The 21,981-nt window shown below is 41.2% G+C and overlaps 3 protein-coding genes across 5 annotated transcripts; 2 read left to right on the forward strand and 1 right to left on the reverse strand.

Moving 5' to 3' along the window:
• The first annotated feature begins 2,152 nt into the window (after positions 1-2,152).
• On the forward strand, positions 2,153-2,596 carry LOC148175939 (UPF0729 protein AGAP000931). The gene is made up of 2 exons (XM_088034449.1): positions 2,153-2,253; positions 2,300-2,596. The coding sequence occupies exon 2, from the start codon at positions 2,312-2,314 to the stop codon at positions 2,492-2,494; it is 183 nt and encodes a 60-aa protein (XP_087890575.1). The 5' UTR covers positions 2,153-2,253; positions 2,300-2,311; the 3' UTR covers positions 2,495-2,596.
• Positions 2,597-2,681: 85 nt separating this feature from the next.
• Positions 2,682-6,124, reverse strand: LOC148175940 (uncharacterized). Of its 2 annotated transcripts, none has more exons than XM_088034448.1 (7): positions 5,926-6,124; positions 5,694-5,864; positions 5,528-5,645; positions 5,111-5,478; positions 4,958-5,003; positions 2,966-4,912; positions 2,682-2,918 (listed from the first exon to the last, which is right to left on the reverse strand). In XM_088034448.1, exons 1-7 carry the CDS (start codon positions 5,963-5,965, stop codon positions 2,780-2,782), a joined length of 2,829 nt encoding a protein of 942 aa, XP_087890574.1. In that variant the 5' UTR covers positions 5,966-6,124; the 3' UTR covers positions 2,682-2,779. The 2 variants fall into 2 exon arrangements, with proteins under 2 accessions (XP_087890574.1, XP_087890573.1); XM_088034447.1 differs by having other exon boundaries at positions 2,683-2,918; positions 5,111-5,484.
• A 541-nt stretch (positions 6,125-6,665) lies between these two features.
• Su(Tpl) (Suppressor of Triplolethal) lies at positions 6,666-21,387 on the forward strand. 2 transcript variants are annotated; one of them, XM_088033775.1, is made up of 9 exons: positions 6,666-6,855; positions 13,236-13,286; positions 17,465-17,706; positions 17,752-18,048; positions 18,266-18,336; positions 18,392-18,542; positions 19,599-20,303; positions 20,361-20,532; positions 21,131-21,387. In XM_088033775.1, the coding sequence occupies exons 1-9, from the start codon at positions 6,724-6,726 to the stop codon at positions 21,287-21,289; spliced, it is 1,980 nt and encodes a 659-aa protein (XP_087889901.1). In that variant the 5' UTR covers positions 6,666-6,723; the 3' UTR covers positions 21,290-21,387. The 2 variants fall into 2 exon arrangements, with proteins under 2 accessions (XP_087889901.1, XP_087889902.1); XM_088033776.1 differs by having other exon boundaries at positions 18,395-18,542.
• The last annotated feature ends 594 nt before the right edge of the window (positions 21,388-21,981 follow it).

The raw sequence follows: 21,981 nt of genomic DNA on the forward strand, positions 1-21,981 counted from the left end.
TCAACTATCCGAAACTTTGATCGGCCATAACTCAGTTATTTGTTGTCGGATCTGAATTTAAATCCCAGATTTGGAATCTGCGGAAAATTCTGCGTTCACTGAGGTATAATAACTCAAGTTGACTCTAAAAAATATGCGAGATATAGATATGAGAAATTTGGTATAGTTTTAATCATGTATTTTCGCGAAAATTTGCAAATTTCGACTATTGGAAAATCTAAAAACTATTTCTTATGTAAAAAATTGCGAGAAAAACAATGGCGCAAACCGCATCTCAATATCTGCAATAGTTTCCGAGATATCGAGCATGAATTGTTTCGAACCTTCGAAAATTTGACCCTCTGGCGACAACCCAAAACTTCAAACGGCCATAACTCGGTTATTTATTGACAAATATTAAAAAATTATCATATTTTTGGATTCAGCGTGAAATTCTGCGTAAAATGAGACCCAAATTTGTTGAGTTTACTTAATAAATAAACGAGGTATTAGCCAAAAACTGTTTTGAAAACATCATTTTAGGGCGATTTTCAATCAATGTTTTCAAAATGAAAATGAAGTTTAATAGCATTGAATTATACATCAGTCGAACGAGGAGCTCAAAATCTATCTACTGGCCAAATTTGAGATCTATAGGACAAATAGTTTGCGAGTTATGGCCAAAAATGAAAAAAAATGAAAAATTTTCATCGTTTGAGTCGCAATTTTTTTTCGCGAAAAATCGACTATCGAATTTTGGGCTTTTAAGCACATTTTCTAACGTAAAATGATCCGAGAAAAGCGATGGCGCAAACCGCATTTCAATATCTCTAGTAGTTTCCGAGATATTTACCTTTAAAAATTAAGAAAAATGAGAAAAAATGAAAATTAACTTTTCAAAACTTTAATCAGCCATAACTCGGTTATTTGTAGTCGGATCTGAATTTAAATGCCAGATTTGAAATCTGCGTCAAATTCTGCGTACACTGATGTATAATAACTTAAGTTTCATCTAAAAAATAAGCGAGATATCGATATCAGAAGTTTGGCCATAGTTTTAGTCATGAATTTTTGCGAAAATTTGCAAATTTCAATTGTAGAAAAATCAAAAAACTATTTCTTATGTAAAAAATCGCGAGAAAAACGATGGCACAAACCGCATCTCAATATCTGAAATAGTTTCCGAGATATCGAGCACGAATTGTTTTGAACCTTCGAAAATTTGGCCCTCTGGCGACAACTCAAAATTTCAAACGGCCATAACTCGGTTATTTATTGACAAATAGTAAAAAATTATCATGTTTTTGGATTCAGCGTGATATTTTGCGTAAAATGAGACCCAAATTTGTTGAGTTTGCTTAATAAACAAACGAGGTATTGGCCAAAAACTGTTTTGAAAACATCATTTTAGGGTGATTTTCAATCAATGTTTTCCAAATGAAAATGACGTTTAATAGCATTGATTATATATCAGTCGAAAGAGGAGCTTAAAATCTATCTACTGGCCAAATTTGAGATCTATCGGACAAATAGTTTACGAGTTATGGCCAAAAATAAAAAAAATTAAAATTTTTCATCGTTTGAGTCTGATTTTTTTTTCGCAAAAAATCGACTATCGAATTTTGGGCTTTTAAGCACTTTTTCTATCGGAAAATGAGCCGAGAAAAACGATGGCGCAAACCGCATCTCAATATCTCTAATAGTTTCCGAGATATTTAACTTTAAAACTTAGGAAAAATGAGAAAAAATTAAAATTAACTTTTCAAAACTTTAATCAGCCATAACTCGGTTATTTGTAGTCGGATCTGAATTTAAATGCCAGATTTGGAATCTGCGGAAAATTCTGCGTACACTGATGTATAATAACTCAAGTTTACATGAAAAAATAAGCGAGATGACGATATCAGAAATTTGGTTATAGCGAATCTCAGTGTTAATCACTTCACTCTGACGTCACACGCTCCAACACTGATGTCTCACTTTATAAACACACCCCAGTGGCGTCGAATCTTGTTGGGTCTAAAAAATTACCATAAGTTATGTTTCATTTATAGTTCCGCCTCACTTTTAATAATTGTAGCTTCAAATTATAAGTCAAAAATGCAATAACAATGATTTATACCCCTTTAATGGCAAACGGGGGACTTTGACACAAGATAAAATTTCCCAGTTTCGACGCCCATGATTGAGGCATGGCAACTGTCAATTTGACAGTGACGTTAAGTTTTGACTTTTGACAGACAGTGATAAATTTTGGGCCCCAATTTTCGAACGGTAACCAGAGTAATCCCGTCTTTATTCCTCTTAAAACGATTTTTAGGAACATTCCAAGATGGCGGGGTGTGTTCCTTGCTTCATCATTCCGCTTCTGCTGTTCATTTTCCACAGGTATATCCAGCCCATAATGCTAAAATACTGGAATCCGTGGGAGAACAAGCAAATCAAAGAGGAACCACAGAAAGAATGCAACAGAACGGAAGGCGAGAAAGCAGTGGAGAGTAAGAAGCAGCTATGAAAATGCCTCAGGGACTTTGTTTTATTGTGTTGGCAGACATCGTTGCTTGACTAGGTTTAAATAATGTTGGAGATTATCGAGTTTAATAAAATGTACACTGAATTTTATGTGTGGTTGGTAGCCTTGAAGGTCACGTGACTGAGACCCTTCGTCCCATTGGTCCAATTCAAAAAACGCCGCGTAATCCTCAAACTGTAAATAGTTTATAAAAAAAATATTCTCTTTACACGCAGTTCATTAATAAAAACTTATAATATCTATAAATACATTCTCAAAGTAATTCTCTTATTCCCCATGTAACTTGTCTAGGAAGTCTTCCACGTCGACATTCTTCAGAAGTTTATTATAATTGACGTACGTCTTGCTCTTCTTTTCTTTGTGTTTCACTTCGTCTTCGCTGAGCTTAGACTTCCGTTTCCTTCCCCTTGAAAAACAATTGAGAATCGTCCAATCACACCTCTGCATACTCACCCTTTGGCCTCAGTCTTTGGTGATTCCCCTCCCCCAGCAACTGAATTGATCAGTTTGTTCTCACGTGAGTCGTAGATGCACTCGCACGTGGTCCATTTCATGATCCTTGTCACTTCTTGGTTCAGATCGTCGTCGAAAACTGTCGCTGACATTGGTTTGTTCAGTAGAGAAAAATCGTACGTTTTTATGTTTCTTCTTTTCGTTTTGTCCTCGTGTACGACTGTTTCGTACGTGAATTCCTTGTTGTCGAAGATTACTTCCTCCATGGTTTCCCCGGGATGAATTTCGTTTGGTTTTTGGGGAGTTTTGTTGGGGATGAGGTGTATCCCCCTTTGTGCCAACCCCTCAACTAGCTTCAACGCGTCGTTTTCGGGGCTCTTTTCTTTTTTCTTCGCGTTCTTCTTGCCTTTCGGCGCGGGTTTCTTCGTGTTTCGCGCGGGTTGTTTTCTCCGCGTTCCGTCATTCTTCAGTTTATCAACAGTTCGCTTCCTTACCATCTCCAAGTTGGATAAAAGACTCTTTTTATCCTCATCTAGGGTCTTTTTCACTTGAACGTTACAAATAATGTCTTTAATGGTGGCAGTACTGTTTGTACAAAGCACCGTTTCGTCCTTCGCCCCGTCAGAATCAGAGCCGCTGGAAGACGAGCTCGTACTCAACTGTTTGATCAAATTCAAGTTCTTTTTCCCGATGACTTTCTTATTAAATTTGTTCACATAGTCATTGTAGGATTTTTTCTCCACAGTTGCCTCCCTGGCGGGTGTTATCACCATGTTGCTTAAGATTTTAACGTTTTTTTGTGGGCTCGGGGAGATGTTATCCAACTCCCGCAACTCCTCCATGAGTTCTTCGGTGCTTTTTGGAGGTTCCGGCTCCGAGGGTTGGTAATACGAACTCGAGGTCGAGTAGTCCGTCGATCTGTGGTTCGTACCAACCATATCCCCGGGGGTTAACGCGAATCCTGGAGTCAACGGGAGACTTGGGGTTGGAATCGAACTCAAATCCACCCCTCGGAGTTGCTCGTCGATGACGTCATTGAAAGGGGTGCAGTGGAAGGCGTCTAGTGGCCCTCCTGGGGTTTTTGGTACATCTTTAACGGGAGTGAGCAGCCCTTGTTTTTCCCGTTCTTCGGCTGTTTTCTCTTCTTCGTCTTTCTTTGTTTTCTTCTTTTTCGTTACCACCCTCTTGCGTTTTGGTGAAGGACTTTTGTCTTGACACCCCGTGAGGAGTTGGCGCAAATCCGAATCCCATTCTTTTGATGTTTTCTTCTTACCAATCGGCGTGGAGAAATCCAAGTTCCGAACATGCGAGGCAATCCGAGGAGCGTCGGACACGCCCGGCTCCGTGGGTTTCCCCTCGGGGATTTTGGGTACTTTCGCCACGCGCTCGCTCCCTTTCGGTTTAATCGGTTTAATCGGTTTAATCGGTTTAACCGCCTTACTCCGCTTCGGCTCTGCCGGCTCATCGCTAACTATGATCGTAGGAATGGACATAAACTCGTTCTCAGTCAACACCGTCGGCATGTTCATTTTAAGCACCGGCTGAGTATTATTAACTATGTAAAACTGCTTCGCTGGCTCTGGAGGCGGCATCACTATCAACCCCCCCGGATTAATATAAAGATTTTGGTTTATGGGGTTGGTAGCACCTGACGTTTTCAAGTACGAATCGAGAGTCCCATCGAACACGTAAACTTCCCCAGTTTCGGGTTTTGTAGAAGGAGGTGGAGGTGGAGGCGGAGGCGGAGGAGGGGCTGTCGCCGGAGCCGAATCAACATTAGTGGGCGAAGCCGGAGGAAGAGGAGGCGGGTCACTATTCTGAGCCGCTTCGATGATCGAACGAATGGCGTCGTTGTTGTGCACTTCTATCAAGTCAGTTTTTAATTCAGTGGGTGGGGCTTCGTCAGGTCTGGGGTGGAACTGCGCGTCCAGATTTGTACTGGGTGTGCTAAAAACCAACTTAAAGAGATGGGAAAAGCAGAGACGACTTTACCTAGAAAATTGAAGTTTCTTAGTGGGAGGGTTTTCAAACGGGGTGCCTGGAAACGAACCAATCAAATTAGTGGGTATACATACATAACGTGCCTACTTAAGGGGCGTGGCTACTCAATTTTACACCAATGAGATTAATTCACGTGACCCTCACCTATAATTTCGTCGATCAGTTTGTTGTATACAGGGTCCTCCTCTGTTCTCTGGATGACCGTTTTGATAACAGCGTCGATTTCCTTCGACGCCCCGGCGCTGATTCGCTCGTCGATTGTCGGTTTGGCGCTGTCTGGTGTGTTCCTGACTATATTAATCGTTTCGGCGATTTTCTCGTGTAATTCGTGGTTTTCTAATAGAGATTGGGTCAGAACTTCAGTCATATCGATAACTTCCTCCTTTTCTTTGCTTTTGCTTCTTGTATTTCTCTTTTTTGGAGTCTTTGGTAAAGAATTTTCGTTCTCTTGAAAGGAGGAAGAATTTCCTGGTAAGGAGTGAGCTGGAGTTGCATCAACTTCACTGCTGTTACTACAACTGAGGGGTACAATAACAGAATTATAAGTTGGGGATGAGTTACTCCAGTGGGGTTGAAGTGGTGACGTTTGCTTCTTTGTCCACAAGATATAGAAGTTGTTCTACGAGCGTTGTTCTGCTGTAGAGTTCAAAGTAGTCCGTCTCCTCCAAACGACTTTGCACTGTAAAAGAAACATAGAAAAGCCTCCAGAGTGTCTTCAGATCCTCACCAATAGCATAAATCACAGAATACTGCTCTATAATATCAACCAACGTCAATCCAGCCACCCGAGTAACAAAATACTTCCCCATTTTCACATTCGCGTTGTTCTCCATAAAATGACCGCAACATCTTGTGAATTCCTCCACGACAGACGATAATTTCTCACTTTTCAAGTATCCTGGAACCAGAAAACGCGAATATCAAACTGTAAACAATCATCCCGCCAATATTAAAATTACCTAAAACTAAAGCAGCGATCTGGGCCTTGCTGATATTCATTGTGCCTCCTCTTCTTGTTCAAACTTAACTTAAATGCAAGCAAAAGTTGCAGGTTTTGACGCTTAATTAGGAATTTTGGTTGTTTTCAAAACAATATAACCTCACATTTCAAAGTGACGCTCACCGGGATCAAGTTCTTTTGTTGAACTGTCAGTTATGAAATTGCCGCTGGAGCGCAAAGCTGCCAACCGGAGAAAAACAAAATTTGAATATAAAGTCATAATTTGGCGTTTTAGACTTTGTTTCTTGTGTTTCTTTGCTCCAAATTGTTTTTTACATCCTTTTACACTTATTTGACATGGCAAGACAACTATTGGGTTCTTTTTTTTTAGATTCACAAAAGTCTTTAAAAATAATTTAACATTTTTATTAAATTGAATAACACGCTGGAGTTAGTGGTTAAGCAGGGATACAAACATAAACTTTTTAAATTCGTCTTTTCGTCGTACAGCTAATTTTTTTTAAGTTACAGATTCCTGTTTTACCAAATTGTTTAAAACAGTTGCTCTTTTGACTTAAGATAGTAGCGCCCTCTACTCTCTTAAAATAAGTGCTTCCAAAGCTTTTATTTTTAACTCTGTGTGGATGTGTGTGGTTATAATAAAGTTTTGTTATTTTATGGCAAAAGTTTGTGATTTTGGTTAATTTTTCTGTTGATTTTGGTGTAAATCTTGACATTTATGAATCCAGCTGGTCATTTGACTCGCCAAACGTCAGCTGGTTGTGAAGTGCGACAGAGTGGACTGCACTGGACAGAAATGGCGACTCTCTGTCCAGGTGTTCAGTATGGGTTATCATCGCAGCAAAATTTTGGTGAAAATAAAGACTTAATTTTTGTGAAATTAACGGATTCGGCAGTTCGTGCAATACTCGACTATGTAAAACACAAGGTGAGTTTAATTTAAAATTTCCTTCCGTCCCCGAACCGTACAATCTGTTGCCGTCCAGTTAGATAAGTCGCCATATTCAGATGACTTATTAACCTATTATACGAAAACTCGAAAATACCAAGTGCTGTTTTATCACTCTAACGTGCCATGAGTGTGGACACCCCATTTGGGGAATTTTCCCCCGAAATCGCGGCCACGTCACTTGCACAAGGGGCGCGGGGTTCTCGTGGGGCTCCGCGGACTCCGAGAGGCTTTCTAAGGGTAATTCTACCCTTGCATGACGTCACGCAGTCGTTGTCCTTAAATGGCCCGAGCGTCGGGAAAGTGAGATCAGGAATTTCCCCCAAATTCGCCCGAGTCCCGTTTTCTCCTGGCTCAAATCGGGGAAGTATGGAGGACTGGACGATGCGTGTCACAAGACACAGAACGGTTCCCAAAGCGTATTAGCATACTGGACCAACTACACCCTGAGGCGATTCGTAATTACGAGTCTGTTTTTACACCTGACATTTGCCCGCAACGTGAGCGCAGATTGGGCAATGATTGAACCCCAACCCTTCGAAAAACGCGCCCCCGCGAGCCTCTGGAGAGATAAGGGAGGTTTTGTTGTGCGGGACTCTGAAACCGCAGCCTTATCCTAGATCTGATAAGCGATAACTGATAAGACGCAGACATTTTAAGACGACGAAAAATCAACGGCGAAGTCGGCCCAGGATCCAAGACGTTGGTCTGAGAGCAGTTCGACCGACACTCACAAGAAATTTACGGTTGCATGGACTCTGGAGGCCCGAACGTACTTCCGAGATAATTGCAGCAAAATCAATAAAATCGAACCACGCATCCAAGTCGCCTAATCACAACCATTTCCTCAGTAATTTAGGGTTTGTACCATAATTGAGGTATTATTACCTCAGCGCGGACAAAAACCCCAAAGTGGTCATTTAAAAAAAAACATCTAATAAGCGGTCTATTTTCGAACTGTTGGTAGCACTGCCCTGAGCCGTCTTTTCCGAACAAAAGTTTCCTATTTTTGCGTGATAATTCAAACAATTGCCGTCTTTATAAATAACTCGTTTGCATGTCGAGATCTCCGCGGATCCGTCAAATTTCCATCGGCCGCTCGACCACAAATTTCTTGACCTCTCAAAGTTCAAGGATGCGCGGAGTTGTAAAAAGGCTTTATGACACTGCAAGCAACCAAATAAATTCTAATTTTATTCCGTCGTAACGTGCCTCCATAAACGTCCAGTACCTGCATAATAATTAAGGTTTTGAGTTAACAAGTCGCATTCTCGGTGATAAACCTTAACCTTGACATTGAACCCTGATTAGTATCGGGAGGAATTCTACGCGCGCCGCGACGAGCTGAGAAAAAATTGTGTGCGTGATGCTGCGCCGCTCCGCACCGCATCGGGTGGTGCATACGCGCCTTTAGCAAACTCTTCTAATTTGACGAATTCTAATTGAGAGTTTGTTAGTTTAAAGGGCTGGACTGAGGTCACCAAATAATAATTGAGGAGTTATTTTTCAAAACTCAATAAATCTAATTTTGAGTGACATTTCGTTTGATGTGAAATTGGGATTATTTTGGGTAAATCTAACAATGTGTATTTTTTATTCAGTGAAAAACTTCTTGCTTCAACATTGTGTTGCAAAAATAGTTCAAGTAAATTTGAAGAAAATTGAACAAATTGTCGTTTTTTTTTCAAAATTTATGAAATGGATTTATTGAGTTTTGAAAATAACTCCTCAATTTTTGTATAAAAACCGCGCCGGGTGGTGCATACGCGCCTTCACTAAACTCTTCTAGTTTGACGGATTCTAATTGAAGTTTGGCTGAGTTTCTTAGTTTCCAGGGCCGGAGTGAGGTCGCCAAATAATCATAAAAAAAAATGCAAAGAATTTTCTTTGGCGGATTCGTAAATCAGTCGTCGAAACGGAAGCGTCCGCCTCAATCAGAGCATCAAAAGTCGGTTTTATCACCAACTCCGTACGCACTAATTAAGTTTTTCATGTAGTTTTCGTTAATTACTGTGTCCAAACCTCTGTAACAAGGTCACCGGTAGCTCTCAGGGTGTCCCACTTGTCACTGTTTCCAATATCCAAGTTTGGTACCTGAAAAGAACATCTGTCGACCTGTTTTTTTCGTTGGTAACAATGGACCACCCTTAATAATGGCCCGGGCTCCCATGGCGGCAGATGTTCGCTCGTGAGATTCCCGAATTTTGCATGAAACTCCCCTCCGTTTTGACAGTTTTGACCTTCCAAACCTTCGCTTTCACACCCGAAATGAGCGATGCGCCACGGTCATCCTCCGTGAACTTCCGCGGTCTTCGCCTTTCTCCGATTTTCACCTTTGAAAAGTTTGGAAGAAAAACGAGAAAATTGCGCAATTGTTTTATCCACGGTTAATTTCACAGTGCCGTTTCGTAAACTGTTGCAAAATCGCTTTTCATTCATCCAAAGAACGAAACAATGGATTTTTTTGAATTACGCAGTCGTACCAACTGAAAATGTTCGCAACTAGTCTCGTCCGCGCGAATATTCCAATCAGGTTGGCGGTTAACGATGTGCATATTACAATCGAATAAAACGAATGATAACGTTGTCCCAGTTAACAATACCGTGCGTGATAACAATAAATGCAAATAAAACTGTCTAAAAATAACGAAAAGTGCGTCTTTACACACTCAGATGGCCGTTTCTTCTGACGGATGCTGATGGAGTCGGGGGGAATTTATACGAAACGTTTCGGACCTAATGAATATTAAATGGTTTCAACGCGGATATTACGATATTGTGTATTGAAAAGTCGGCGCTCTAGAATTACGCAAAATCAGAGCCAAGAATCCGGGTCGGCGAAAAGACCAATAAATCAGTTGATGACGAAGACTATTAAGTTGTTATTGTTGTGCGTCATTTGTTCCATTAGAGGCAATGTAAGTGTTGAGAAAATTAATTCCGAGATGTGATATACTCGGTATTGTTGACTCCGACGGGTGGAGACGCAAACTATGGACGCAGCTAATTTCACGCAGGTCTACTAGTTTTGCCTCTGGTGACTAAAATCAGTTTATATTGTATTAATTTAAGCCGCAATCTCAGATTAAAATTCAATGCTACAGAAAAGCGAGATCCACCGATATTCGAGGGCCACCCAATTTATGAATTTTAGCTCTTATCTAGTCCAAACTTGGTCTTATTTTGTTTAGTTCGATGAGATTTAGTCTGTTTCGAGACTGAAAATGCGCGATTTTCTCTGTTAACGAGATTTTTTGTCATAAAGGTGATCAAGGCAATGAACTTTCATCACCTTTTATTAACCCGAGAAAGTCCAACAATAAACAGACATAAATATTGTAACATTGATGAAGACCTTGACAACGTCGAAACAGCTAACGCAACCCGAAAATTCCACCTTGATTCAACTTTCTTCAAGATGGCGACAGCACGTGACGTTGGTTTCTGTGGGATTTCCCATGATTGCGTCATACGAAATAGTGTACCGGTGACCGAGAAGTCCCAGAGAATGACCTTGGTCCGTTTAAGTACAGTGGGACCTCGGAAGTGGGACAAAACAATACACCCTTCGCGAGTAAAGTAGCGATTTCCGTGGGTAAGGTGGGGTTCCAATAAGCAATCAAACAGGAATAAATTATCCAATCACGAAATAGGATAATTCGCGAAGCAGCCAATCACGCATGAAGGTTCGACGATACATTGACCCACTTTGATGGTTAGAAAGAATTACCACGAAAATGCAAGTCAAGCAGGTGGGATAAAATTTGACGAATCTGAACGAATGGTTGAGTGCAGTCCCCTTGACATTTCATAAATACAAAACTATACCAAGGTGAATGGAATGGTGTGTGCACAACGTAAGAGCCGAGAAAAAAAACGGAACCGAACAAAGAAAAGTACGAGTGAAAGGGAAGTTTCGGGATTTTGAAAGTTCGGGGAAATGGCAACGCGTCTCGCTCCTCGTTCGTTTTTCTTCGTCTCGGCGGCGCAAACCCCTCTTCTCGCCCTCGCTCCACAATGTCCGATTTTTACGCAAAACTGGAACAAATCGAGCCCACCCACATCACCGATAAGAAATCTGCGGTCGAAATCGAAAGTGTGCGTTTATCCGAGTCACGCGTTCCACTTTACCGACTGTTTTTCTCGATTTTTCGACATTTTTTCCCTCTCATCCCGTGGCGCAATATCTCGGAATTCCTGTCGACGATTTATTGCCTCATCGCGTTTATGCAAATCAAAAGAGAGTGGAATGATCCGGAAACGAATAAAAGCGAGTTTTTGTCCGAGATTCGATTTCGGCGGCTTTGTTTTGGGTGTTTTCGGGGGGTTTTGGGACTTTCTCCGTGACGACGCGGAATTTCACGCTTTTTTGATAACGCGTCATCGAAAGTTGGCATCCCTGAAGACGGGGAAAAACCGAGAACCGAGGAAGTCAGTCCAAGGACATTTCTTATTTCCTTTACACCTTTCAATTGCTTGCCCCTTTGACATTTCTTTTCGATTTACTGCTCTTCATTTTTTGCGAACGGCAAAAACTAAACGAGCGATTAAGTAATTTATATTAACATATCGTTGTGTTAGCGGCAAGCATTTAACTATTAAAGTTGAGTGAAACTAATTAAATGAAAATCGCTAATTATCCTCACGTTTCTTATGCGAATATTTGCGTTGCGTCAGGTTTTGGATGGATGAAAAATACGAAACTCAGAGAGAAAATACATTAAACTGTAAAAAAAAAATTATGATGTATTTTTACGACCGTATACCCAGGAATGTGGCATATTTCGATCAATTAATAACAAATAAGTTCAATTTTATTGAAAATTACAATAATTTGCGACAAATTAGTCCAAAATTGGTCAGGATTTGAGCTAATTAGATCAGGTCTTTCTGTATTTTGTATCGAGAGTTCAAATAAAAACTCCTCAATTAATTTTAGAACAAAAAAATTGTTAGGGCCAGTGATATAAGACGGCTAGATTGCTGAATTGATAAAATTGACTTAACCTCAAATTTTGCTGTTTGTTGTTTAAATTCATTCCCTATTGGCGATTTTAACGTTTGACAAGTGACTCTATTGACAGAAGTCCAAGGCGACAGGATTAGTACAATACGAGGGCACATAAATGTTACATTCCAAAGGCAACTAGATGAAATCATTTTGAAACACGGTGTAGAAACATTTATAAACACCTTGTAGATCCACATTAGCGACATTTATAGTCTAATTTCAACTAGAATTTAGTCCAAGTCTGCTAGATCTGAACGAACTATTCTCATCTTTATCTAAGTAAAAAATAGTCCCAATCTAGTAAATATTCAGTTCAGACCTGAAAATAGGGTAACCACAGACATACAGATATAGATTTCCTGCTCCACAAACACCTCTATCTGTCGCGGTCAGTTATCGCCGCTTTTTTCCTATCTTATCTTTTTTTTTTCTGTGACGTAATCCACATTTTGACCTCTCTCATTGTTTTTTTTCGAACACACCTTTCTCACGTTCTTCGCCTCCAATAATCGTCGCAAAACTGCCATTTATAGAAGCGGTCCGTTAGAATTTTATCATCAACGACAAAAAATTCTCAATCGAAAATAAGTCGCACGGTATAAAACAGGATCACATATTTAATCGCGCAATTAACGACTTAAATACGAGGTCGTACGGTTCTTCTATTGTAAAAGTTTTTATTGTCATAATCGTCAATTAAGTGGAAATTTGTTCAAGTGCGGTTTGTTATAATGTTATAAATAAACGAAAACATCTGGTCAACAGGAGACGCGAAGAATGTTTTCTAGCTTTCTTTTATCTACGTAAACATTGCTCTGTAAATAAAAATATTATCGCACTTGACCTGTAACTTGTTTCTTATCAATGAAGAGATACAGACACTTGATAATTTGCGTCGAAATGGTGGCACCCCTGTAAAACTCCCAAGCGACATCTATCGGAGGGATGGCAAACCCGCCGTTTAGTTTCCCGTCCGCTACGAAACTATATAACTTTGGTTTAACTCCGCCTACCTTTTGGGCCAATTGAATTTTAGCTAAAAGTCTGATTTACTCTGCAACATTTTGATAGTTCGTTGATATTTGCGAGAAGCTGGGGTAGAAATATCCAAACATTAGAAGACGAAACACCATCAAAATCGACGAAGGTTTCACGATTAATTGAATTCCCGCAAAGCTGCAAATCTTCTTGACACGTGTGACACTTTAGTTGTCAGATTTTTTATGTTGGGTAAAGGAGGCTAGCCATTCCTTGATTCGACAAATTCAAATCGTCATTTGTTCATGTGGGCGGGGTTAAACCAAAGTTACAAAATTCCGACTATAACATAACTTTTTTTTTTTTTCAGAATAAATTCAACTGCCAGGGTCCCACGATAAAGTTCCTAGGAAATGAAGGGGTAAGTTGTTATCGTTTGTGGTTTGTCGTAACCGCGCTAAAATTCCAAGGATGTCGAGTAGGCTGGGATGGGTGTGTACCACGGATGACTGATGCTCCCATAACGGTACCGAGATAATTACGGTGGAATTTCGGCGTTTTTTTCGAGTGTCGTGGTAGGCCTACGGGGTGACAGTTTGAGGTTAGGCGGCAGGGGTACCAATTGTCTAGACAATTCGGTGTCCGCTTTCTCGACGCGTGGAAACCGTTGACGTCATAAAAATTCTGTGAACACCAAAACCGTGCATGAGATCTTTACGAAAGCGCAAATCTTAATGCAAAGCATTCTCGTATTAATTATCGTTATGTGGTTATTACAAAATCGTCTTTCACTGGAGAACACACTCGAGGATTTATGTAACCCACCACGTACCAGATTTAAGTGTTATTGTTCATTAGCACAATAAATCCGCTCGGAGGTGTGCCCCCTTTCATTCCCGTTTTTTTCGTTTTCATCGAAATTTATTCGTCTCGTGAAAAACGGTTAAAAACCGGTGTACCATAACCGGCACCCGTTCCACAAAACCGATTCTGTATATCGGAATTTCGTGCGAGAAAACACAGACATCCTTGACATTTCGTTGAACGGGCACGGTTTCGCAGTCTCGTGCTCTTAACACACCACACGGCGGTGGCGGCGGCATCCACCTATCAAACTATCGATTCGTCGAGATCCGGGACTTCCGGTGTGTTCACACATCTTGCGCAAGTGGGAACGACGTTTCCGGTTTGCTTTTTTCGACAACCGTTGAGATATACAGGAAATAGGAAGGGTCCTGCAGTGGAGCCTTGCGGGACACCGCCGCTCTTGCTCAAGAGCGTTTAGAATGCACCAGACGTCGCTGCAGCGCTGCTCCGCTTCCTTGTTTACAACAATAAGATCACTTTCTAATAACAGATCGGATTTAATAACAATTTCGTACATCTGAACGACCGGCGCGGTGAAATTCTAACTTGGTTTTACTTTCTAGGCGCGGGTATTAAAACCCCCAATTAAACTCCAACCCTCGATGCCTTTCTTACCCTCTTGAAACCAAAAAACCGGCGGCGTCGCCTCGGCGCCGCGACGCTCGTCGCTAAGGGAAAACGTCGCACTTTCGCAACGAAATATGTCCTCCAAAACGAACCCCCATTATGCATAATTACGGTTTTAATTGCGTCGGCGAAATTGTGAAATTCAAGTATAATAAGTGCGTCGCGGTCGAGGGAATTTGACAGAAAAACGACTCAAAAACTTGATGGGAAAAGCGAGAAAAAATCGGGAAGAAAGTCCCGAAATAGAATGCACAGCTTATTTCTGACGTTTAATGGTAATTAAATACGAATGCAATGTGAAGATGTGAAAGTCGACATGGATGCCATGTTAGACGCTTTTTAAAATCAATTACCCAAGGCTGAGATCCTCAAATGGTTAATTCATAAAAGTTAATTAAAACCAAACTGTGTGGTTTAGTTGGAACTGGTTCAAATGATATTTGAGTCCGAATCAAATCATGGTGGTAGCACTGCTCGATTTGACATTTCGCAACTGTCAGACTGTCACTACCAGTGCTACCAACTCGTTTCAACAATCACCTGTTGAAAATCAGATCATCGTCGAATGTGGGATAAGTTAACTGTACAAAGCAATTCGTTGTGTTACTTTTTACTTAGCGACTTCCTAATAGATGCGAGAGTAGGCTTAGAAAAAACAGTTGAACACACATCGAAAAAAATCGCCGACGATGCACCCGGATGCAAAACACTTTCCAAGGCATTCTTCGACGTCCAACAAGAACAAGATGATTCTCGAAAGAGAAAGTGCCATTGGTCGTTAATTAATGACCAAAGGCCGCTCGACCAATGAGAATTTTCCCTAAGGAAAATCGACAATTGCCCGTCTAATAACAACGAATTTCGCGCCTACTTATTCGGTGAAATTCAATATTTCGATGAATCACGGCTAACTGTGATTTTATAAAATACCTGCGTGACGTCACGTGGTGTAATTATAATTCGGGTGGCCTTGGATGGGATGAAGGCGCGATTTTCGAAAATCGTTACATAAATCGCTTATACAACTCGTTCCAATCCGATTCGATATTAGAAAGTTGCAACGAAGCATTTTTTAATTCGGTGTAATTGTTCATAACGTAACCTTTGTGGATTCCATCGAACCTTTTTGACAGTCCACTGGAACGGATTCAGGGCTGCCACGCATTTTCTTCCACCAAGACGCGTCCAGTTTTAGTGAATTAATGCGATCGATACAGTGCAGCCATCTGGACGGAATCAAAATTACGTGTAAACAACGTTTTGTTTTGATTTGACCTTTCACAGGTTTTAGGGACTTTGTTTTCACGATGTTTTTAGAAAGGTCGATAATTGTTTGGATATTTCCGAAAATAATTAGCTGGTGCCGCAGGCGGGCGATAATAAGCGCATTTTCGGGGTTTTCCTGTCGAAATTGGGCAATTAAGAGACGCTTTAATGCGGTCTGATAAGCGCGGAGTTGGGAATTTGTCAACGTGAATGTTGGCGATACTGACTTAACTTTAAATTAAAGTTGGCGTTGAAGAAAAAAAAAGAAAAAGTGAGATTTTCCCGGCGGAAAAAACGCCGAATTCCATCAACCTTATTATTATGAACTTTCCAAAGTCGTACAATGGTATTTTGATAACGACCGAAAGTGTCCTTGTCCCCATCGTTTTGAATTAATTTCTTTTTTTCAAGTAAAGAGGTGGAAAAACTAGAAACGATTTCGATTTGTCAATAACTAATTGACAGGCCCGCGTTGGATGCATTAATTATGGCCGCTGCTGTACACGGCCTTGCTCTTACTCTCATTGTTTTCTACTGACATTTCGGTTCACGTGTGCGCCAAAGAAACTGTCGGAAAACTCCGTTTTATCTTAATCAAATTATCGCGAACAAGAAAAAACCCAAGGTCACCCTCGGCGATAGTATTTTTTGTTTACGTAGAACTGCAATGACGTAAATTGGCAGCGTCTTGTATTTATCACTTTTGGGCAATTGTGACGTTTCCACCCCGAAGAAGGTCGCGCGAGCCTTCACCAAGGCTCGGCGAAAATCCATAAATAAACCGAATGACATATGTTATTGTTGCCACATTCGTTCTTCGCACGTAGTTAAACCGCGAAAAGGTCGTCGATTTTTTCCTAGAAAGTTCCCATATTTGAAAAATTTTGAACGCACCGAAAATGTGAAAGCTCGCCTTGTTTCGACTCTCCGAGAGGATTTTTAGAGGAATTGCATGATAACGAATTCGAATTTATTTGTATTTCTGGCCGTGTTACAGTTTCTAAATTGAAAGTTGAATGCATTTAATAAGATGACCGTGTCGCGACCTCGTGCGCGACGTTAATTTTACTTTTCTTCGTTGGATCGCTTTCGACGATGAGCTGTATAGTCGACACGAACGACTCCTAAGCCTCGGAGATATAGTCGACGAACACGACGAACGCGGTTGCGTCCGTATAACCTCCGATTACGCAACGCCGTCATTGTGCCATTGTCGTTATAAATTAGTGCGGTTTTATTCGATTTGATGCTTTCGCTTTAGACGGGAATCAGTGTTGCCAGGTCAAAATTTTAATGATTTGGAATCAATAAATATTTTGTAAAACACAAACATTTCAAAAGTGCAGTTCATTTCTACGAGTCCACTCTCCTGTGTAAATTCTCTAAAATTTTTGGGTGTAAATCAGATTTTCTTTAGGGTGAAAATTAGGGAAAAATTGAATGTAGCGAGTTTTAAGGTTAACACGTTGTCAAAGTTGATTGTATTAATCAATAATTAATTACAAGTTTGTTGCAAAAGAAAGGTTTCATTAGAGATTAACAAGTTTTGGCAATCTTGCGCAAGACGATTAGCTTCTACGCATGCCACAGTCGGATCAAGGGTCAAACGCTATTGCTGCCAACTATTATTGATAAAAATCACTAGGGGCTGCTGCCAACTCAACTTTTTAATGAGTGGACCGATAGTAATGAGATTCCCCTAGATTTGTTTGAAAAAAATCCAATACTTCAAAATTCCCTAGATTCTGGGAAAATCCCTAGACCTGGCATACTGTCGGGAATTCAGCTTGTCATTGTGTTGGCAGACCTGTCGTTTCTGACAGTAGAGTTTTTTTCCAGCAATTCACGTTTCCTTCCGTGCAGAATGGCCCGATGTCGTTTAGCTTCTCGATGTCGAGCACGGCGGACATGGAGGGCCCCGGCGGTAGCTTCGAGTGCGTCCAGCAGAACGGGCCGCCTCGGGGGGCCCTTGAGGTCCTGGGCCCCATTCCGTACAAAGTGCGCGTCCGAGCGAACGACGACGTGTACGAGGCCACCCGACACAGGATGACCATCGCCGAAGAGAACCACAAAAACAAATGGTAACAACCGCCGCAGTAAAGCCGGTATTACAGATCCCTTTCCAGCACACGCGAGATAAAGCCGAACGAGAAAGACATCGGTCGGAAGGTGAAGCTGAAACAGAACCGGACTCCGCTCCCTTTGATGCGTCGGGACCCGCCGCCCCCGACGTCCAGAGATAGCCTACCTCCGAAGCCGTCTTATCAGTCGAACCTGCCCTCCAAACCAACAGCTACAGCAGCAGCGGCGGTGATATCGTCGAGTAATGGTCTGTCGAACGGGCTGGGCAGCAATCACGTGAGCAGCTCGCGGCCGCAGCTCAACAAGCCGTCCGTTCCGGATATTGCGAGGAGGCCGATTAAGTACGTCCAGGCCAGATTTTCCCTGCATCCGTATGTACAGAGTTGGCGGGGGGATGTAACCATAGAAACGACAGTCGCGCGCGTAAAAACGCACTTTCTACACTTGATGCACAAATACTCATTTTTATGGTGCTGTTTCTAGCCAACCCTGTATATTTTCCTTCCAACGATCCTCTCTAACGACCGTTGCCAATTTCTACAGTAAAGTCATTTGCAGAGAGCGATTAATACACCTTCTTGCGTTGAGGCCGTTTAAAAAGGTTGAATTACATGACCGAATTACGAAAGGTTTGTATACGAGTTTTTGCAAGATCTTGCTTTTTCTAACGCCGCTCTCTTCTAGAAGGCGTACGGGAGAAGAACGGGATCACGTCGATCCTCAAGCAGATTTCCTTCATGAAAGATAATTGTTACCACCTGAACCGAGCGATGTGGAATGAAGTAAACGAAGACTGGCCTTTCTACACCGAGTCTGAGAGGCAAATGCTCAAAAGGTTTGTACAGAAACAAGTAAATACTTTAAGAACTGGAATTGTGGAATTATTTAAAACGTAATCACCACTTTTAAAGTCAGATGTCAACCTTGAATTCGAAAGTGATAACTTCTGGTATATTTAATTTTGTTTTTTCGCACGCTGCGGCAAGTGCGAGGAGAGCTCGAATGAATTTTTTGTCGAAAAACTACTGAAGTCCAGCTCATTGCTATCAGTCCACTCTCCTGTGGAAATTTTCGAAAATTTTTGGGTGTAAATCAGGCTTTAAATTCTTTAGGGAGAAAACTAGGGGAAATTTGAAGGTGGCGATTTTTGAAGTTAACACGTTGTTAAAGTTGAGTATATTAATCAATAATTAATTACAAGTTTGTTGCAAAAGAAAGGTTTCATTAGACATTTAACGAGTTTTAGCAATCTTGCGCACGACGATTAGCTAAAGTCCGTTTTTTTTATTAAAAAACCACCAACACCGCACTCTCCCAGCACTTTACAACCGGCAACATCGTCGATGGTGACTTTTTGGTGATAAAATCAAATAGGTTAGCTGCCTAATTGACAATTTGATTACACAAAACGGCCTTTCAGGCTGTGCCGAGTCTTTTCACTATTAAATCATTCGATTTGCAACCCAACGGGCTGTAAAAGAAACGTCTTTAACGGAAACACTGCCTAATTTTCAGAAATGTCAAAAATTTAACAACTTTTTTCTCACCAAAAATCTCCCTAGGCAACGTTGCCGGTTGTAATGCAGGGGAAGATTGCGGTGTTGGTGTTTTTTTTAAAAAAAAAAACGGACTTTAGTTGGTCAAACGCTATTGCTGCCAACTATTATTGATAAAAATCGCTAGGGGCTGCTGCCAACTTAACTTTTTAATGAGTAGACCGATAGTAATGAGCTCTGATATAGCGGGTGTTTATAAATGTTTCTACCATTAAGAGTGACTTTGACTCCTGTCAAGCACTATTGTGCCGCTTTGTTTTTGTAGTGAATATAACTGTCTTGAAAATTATTCATATTCTGCAAGGTGTTTGGTATACAAAGTTGTGTTTTTGTAGGCGGAAGCCGCAGAACCTGACGCCGCCGGGGAGCAGCGACGGCGGCAGTTCCGGGAGCGGTCAATCTCCGACGAGCACCCACCCGGGGTCGCCGCCCCCGATAAGCACGTCATCTTCGAAGCGCCCCGGTTACTACGACAATCAAGATGGTCTCCCAACGAAACGGCAACGCATCTCCCATTTCCGGAAGCCTTCCGAACAAACGACTTATCGTTCGCCAATCGAAAACAACAGCCAGCGGCGGCCCGTCACCGATTCGCGGGACGCTAGTAATATGAACCCTCGCAGCAGGGAGTCGCCAAGTAACGGATATTCGACGCCGAGCAACGGTTACGGTTACGCTAACGAGAAACGGAACTATAGTGATGACGGCGATGAGTTAGGTCCGAAACGTTCTTGTGATAGTCATAGTATAAGCTACGGTGTTAACCGGGAGAAGACGTTCGCGAATGGTGAGAGGAATAATTCGCCGCTAACGAACAAGACGACGGAGAACGGGTACGGTAACGGAACGGTACCGAACGGGAAATGCAAGGAGAAGGAGAGGAATAAGTATGATAGGGTCACGTCGAGCAGTAGGAGTGTCAGGGTGAGTCCGGATAGCCAATCGGAAGCCATCGATCATACCATTTCCATCGCCGCCCTTGACGTCAGGGTGAAAAACGCCAACGCCGATAGCAGCTCCGAATTCCCCGATTATCTTACGTAAGTCCGACCATTTTGAAAAAAAAAAAAAACAATCACTACTGTACGGTATTTCAGCGAGTATACAACTATTAAAGATGCCGAACAAAGGCGAAGGTTTAAAGCCGACTTCAACGCCGACTATGCCGAATACAAGGATTTGCACGGAATCGTAGAAAAAGTCTCACGGAGGTTCGTCGACTTAGAACTGAAGCTTAAGCAAGAAGACGCTTCTAGTCCCAGGTTTAAAGTGAGTACCCGAGATTACAGGCATTTATTTCATTGAATTGTACTTTAACCCTTTAACTGTTGTAAACGTATACAGGGTGGCCCATCTGTGTTATTTGTAAACGGATTTTAATCAAATATAAAACGAAGACTTACCTTAAAATTAATAAAATTCATCGAAAACGTCTTCTACGTATTTCCGTAAAGCTGTGATTTTTTTTCCGTCACTATTTCAAAATCACCCTGTATATACATGGTGCTTATAAATGTTTCTAACATCAAGGGTGGCTATGAAATGTCAAAGAAATTTGCCGCTTATTACAAATGTGGATTTAGATTTTTCAACTGACATTTGTAGTTAACCTCAATCATAAAGCAAAGTAAGTTTTGAGAAGAAAACTGTTTTAGTTGTGGTTTGAAACCTGAAAATCACAAACTTGGACACAAAACCATAACTCAAACGTTGTTGACTTAAGTAACATTGTAAATACTTTTCAAGATAGTTATATTCACTATGAAAATAGTGCAAAATAGTGCACGACAGGAATTCCAGAGCCACCCCTGATGCTAGAAACATTTAGTTAAAGGATTAGCTGACTGATGTTTTGTTTTTTTTTCAGGATCTTAAAAAGCAAATTGTTAGAGAATACAATGAGAATAAGAAAGATCTGGAGCACCAGAAACTAAAGCGGCGATTTCAGTATCTGCACGACAAGCTGTCGCACATAAAACGGCTAGTATTGGAGTACGATCAGGGCATGGCGAACAACCAATACTGACCCTGGGGCCTGGCCTCGCGGCCCCACACCCCGGCACATTGCTATGGACTCCTGCCATCGGACGACTCAATGCTAACATCACGAACCACAATACAAGTTTCCCATTAAAGAAAAAAAGAAAAAAACACAAAAAAAGTGTCTAGTGAAGTCATATTTATATAGTCTATATTTGTATATTAAGAGAGGAATTTGTTTTTTGGTAGATTCGTTGTATCGCTTATTTGTTATTTATTAATTGTAAAATACGTGTTGATACAATCACTCTTTGAACGCAACAACGACGGAAGCGGCGATCAGCACAATCAAGTAAGTGTCGGCTTTTGTTTTTTTGCTCAAATAATTGTGATAAAATCGGGGGAGGCTCTGCTCAAAGATTGATTGTTTGACATAAAAAAATTTCCTCGTCAATGGCACAGTGCTTTAAAGTTCTATGACATATCCGGAATCATATTGGGCGAATGTTGCTCCCTTTTTTTAAAGTACATATCTTGGGTTCGACGCCACTGTGCATGAAATTTCAATTGTGCCATAACGATCATAATGCTCTGAAATCACCGCCGAAATTGTTAAATTTGTTGCTTGTTGTATATTTTCGTTGTACGCAGTATTGCCATTTTATCCAGTTACCATACACCGTTATCTTAGGATCTTCCTTTTTCTTCCTCGGGTCGAAAGTTCTTTGGATTATGCTG

The sequence above is a fragment of the Gnatocerus cornutus genome, chromosome 4 (assembly GCF_029298725.1).
Source record: "Gnatocerus cornutus isolate USDA-ARS CGAHR chromosome 4, icGnaCorn1.1, whole genome shotgun sequence".
In the NCBI taxonomy this organism is placed as follows: domain Eukaryota; kingdom Metazoa; phylum Arthropoda; class Insecta; order Coleoptera; family Tenebrionidae; genus Gnatocerus; species Gnatocerus cornutus.

Bases quoted from the DNA above. Each gene is read 5' to 3' on its own strand.
- LOC148175939 (XM_088034449.1), top strand. From the start codon at position 2,312: ATGGCGGGGTGTGTTCCTTGCTTCATCATTCCGCTTCTGCTGTTCATT.
- LOC148175940 (XM_088034447.1), bottom strand. From the start codon at position 5,965: ATGAATATCAGCAAGGCCCAGATCGCTGCTTTAGTTTTAG. The intron at 5,485-5,527 runs GTAACTCATCCC...TGTACCCCTCAG, and splicing joins ACCACTTCAACCCCACTGGA to TTGTAGTAACAGCAGTGAAG. The intron at 2,919-2,965 runs GTGAGTATGCAG...TTGTTTTTCAAG, and splicing joins CCAAAGACTGAGGCCAAAGG to GGGAAGGAAACGGAAGTCTA.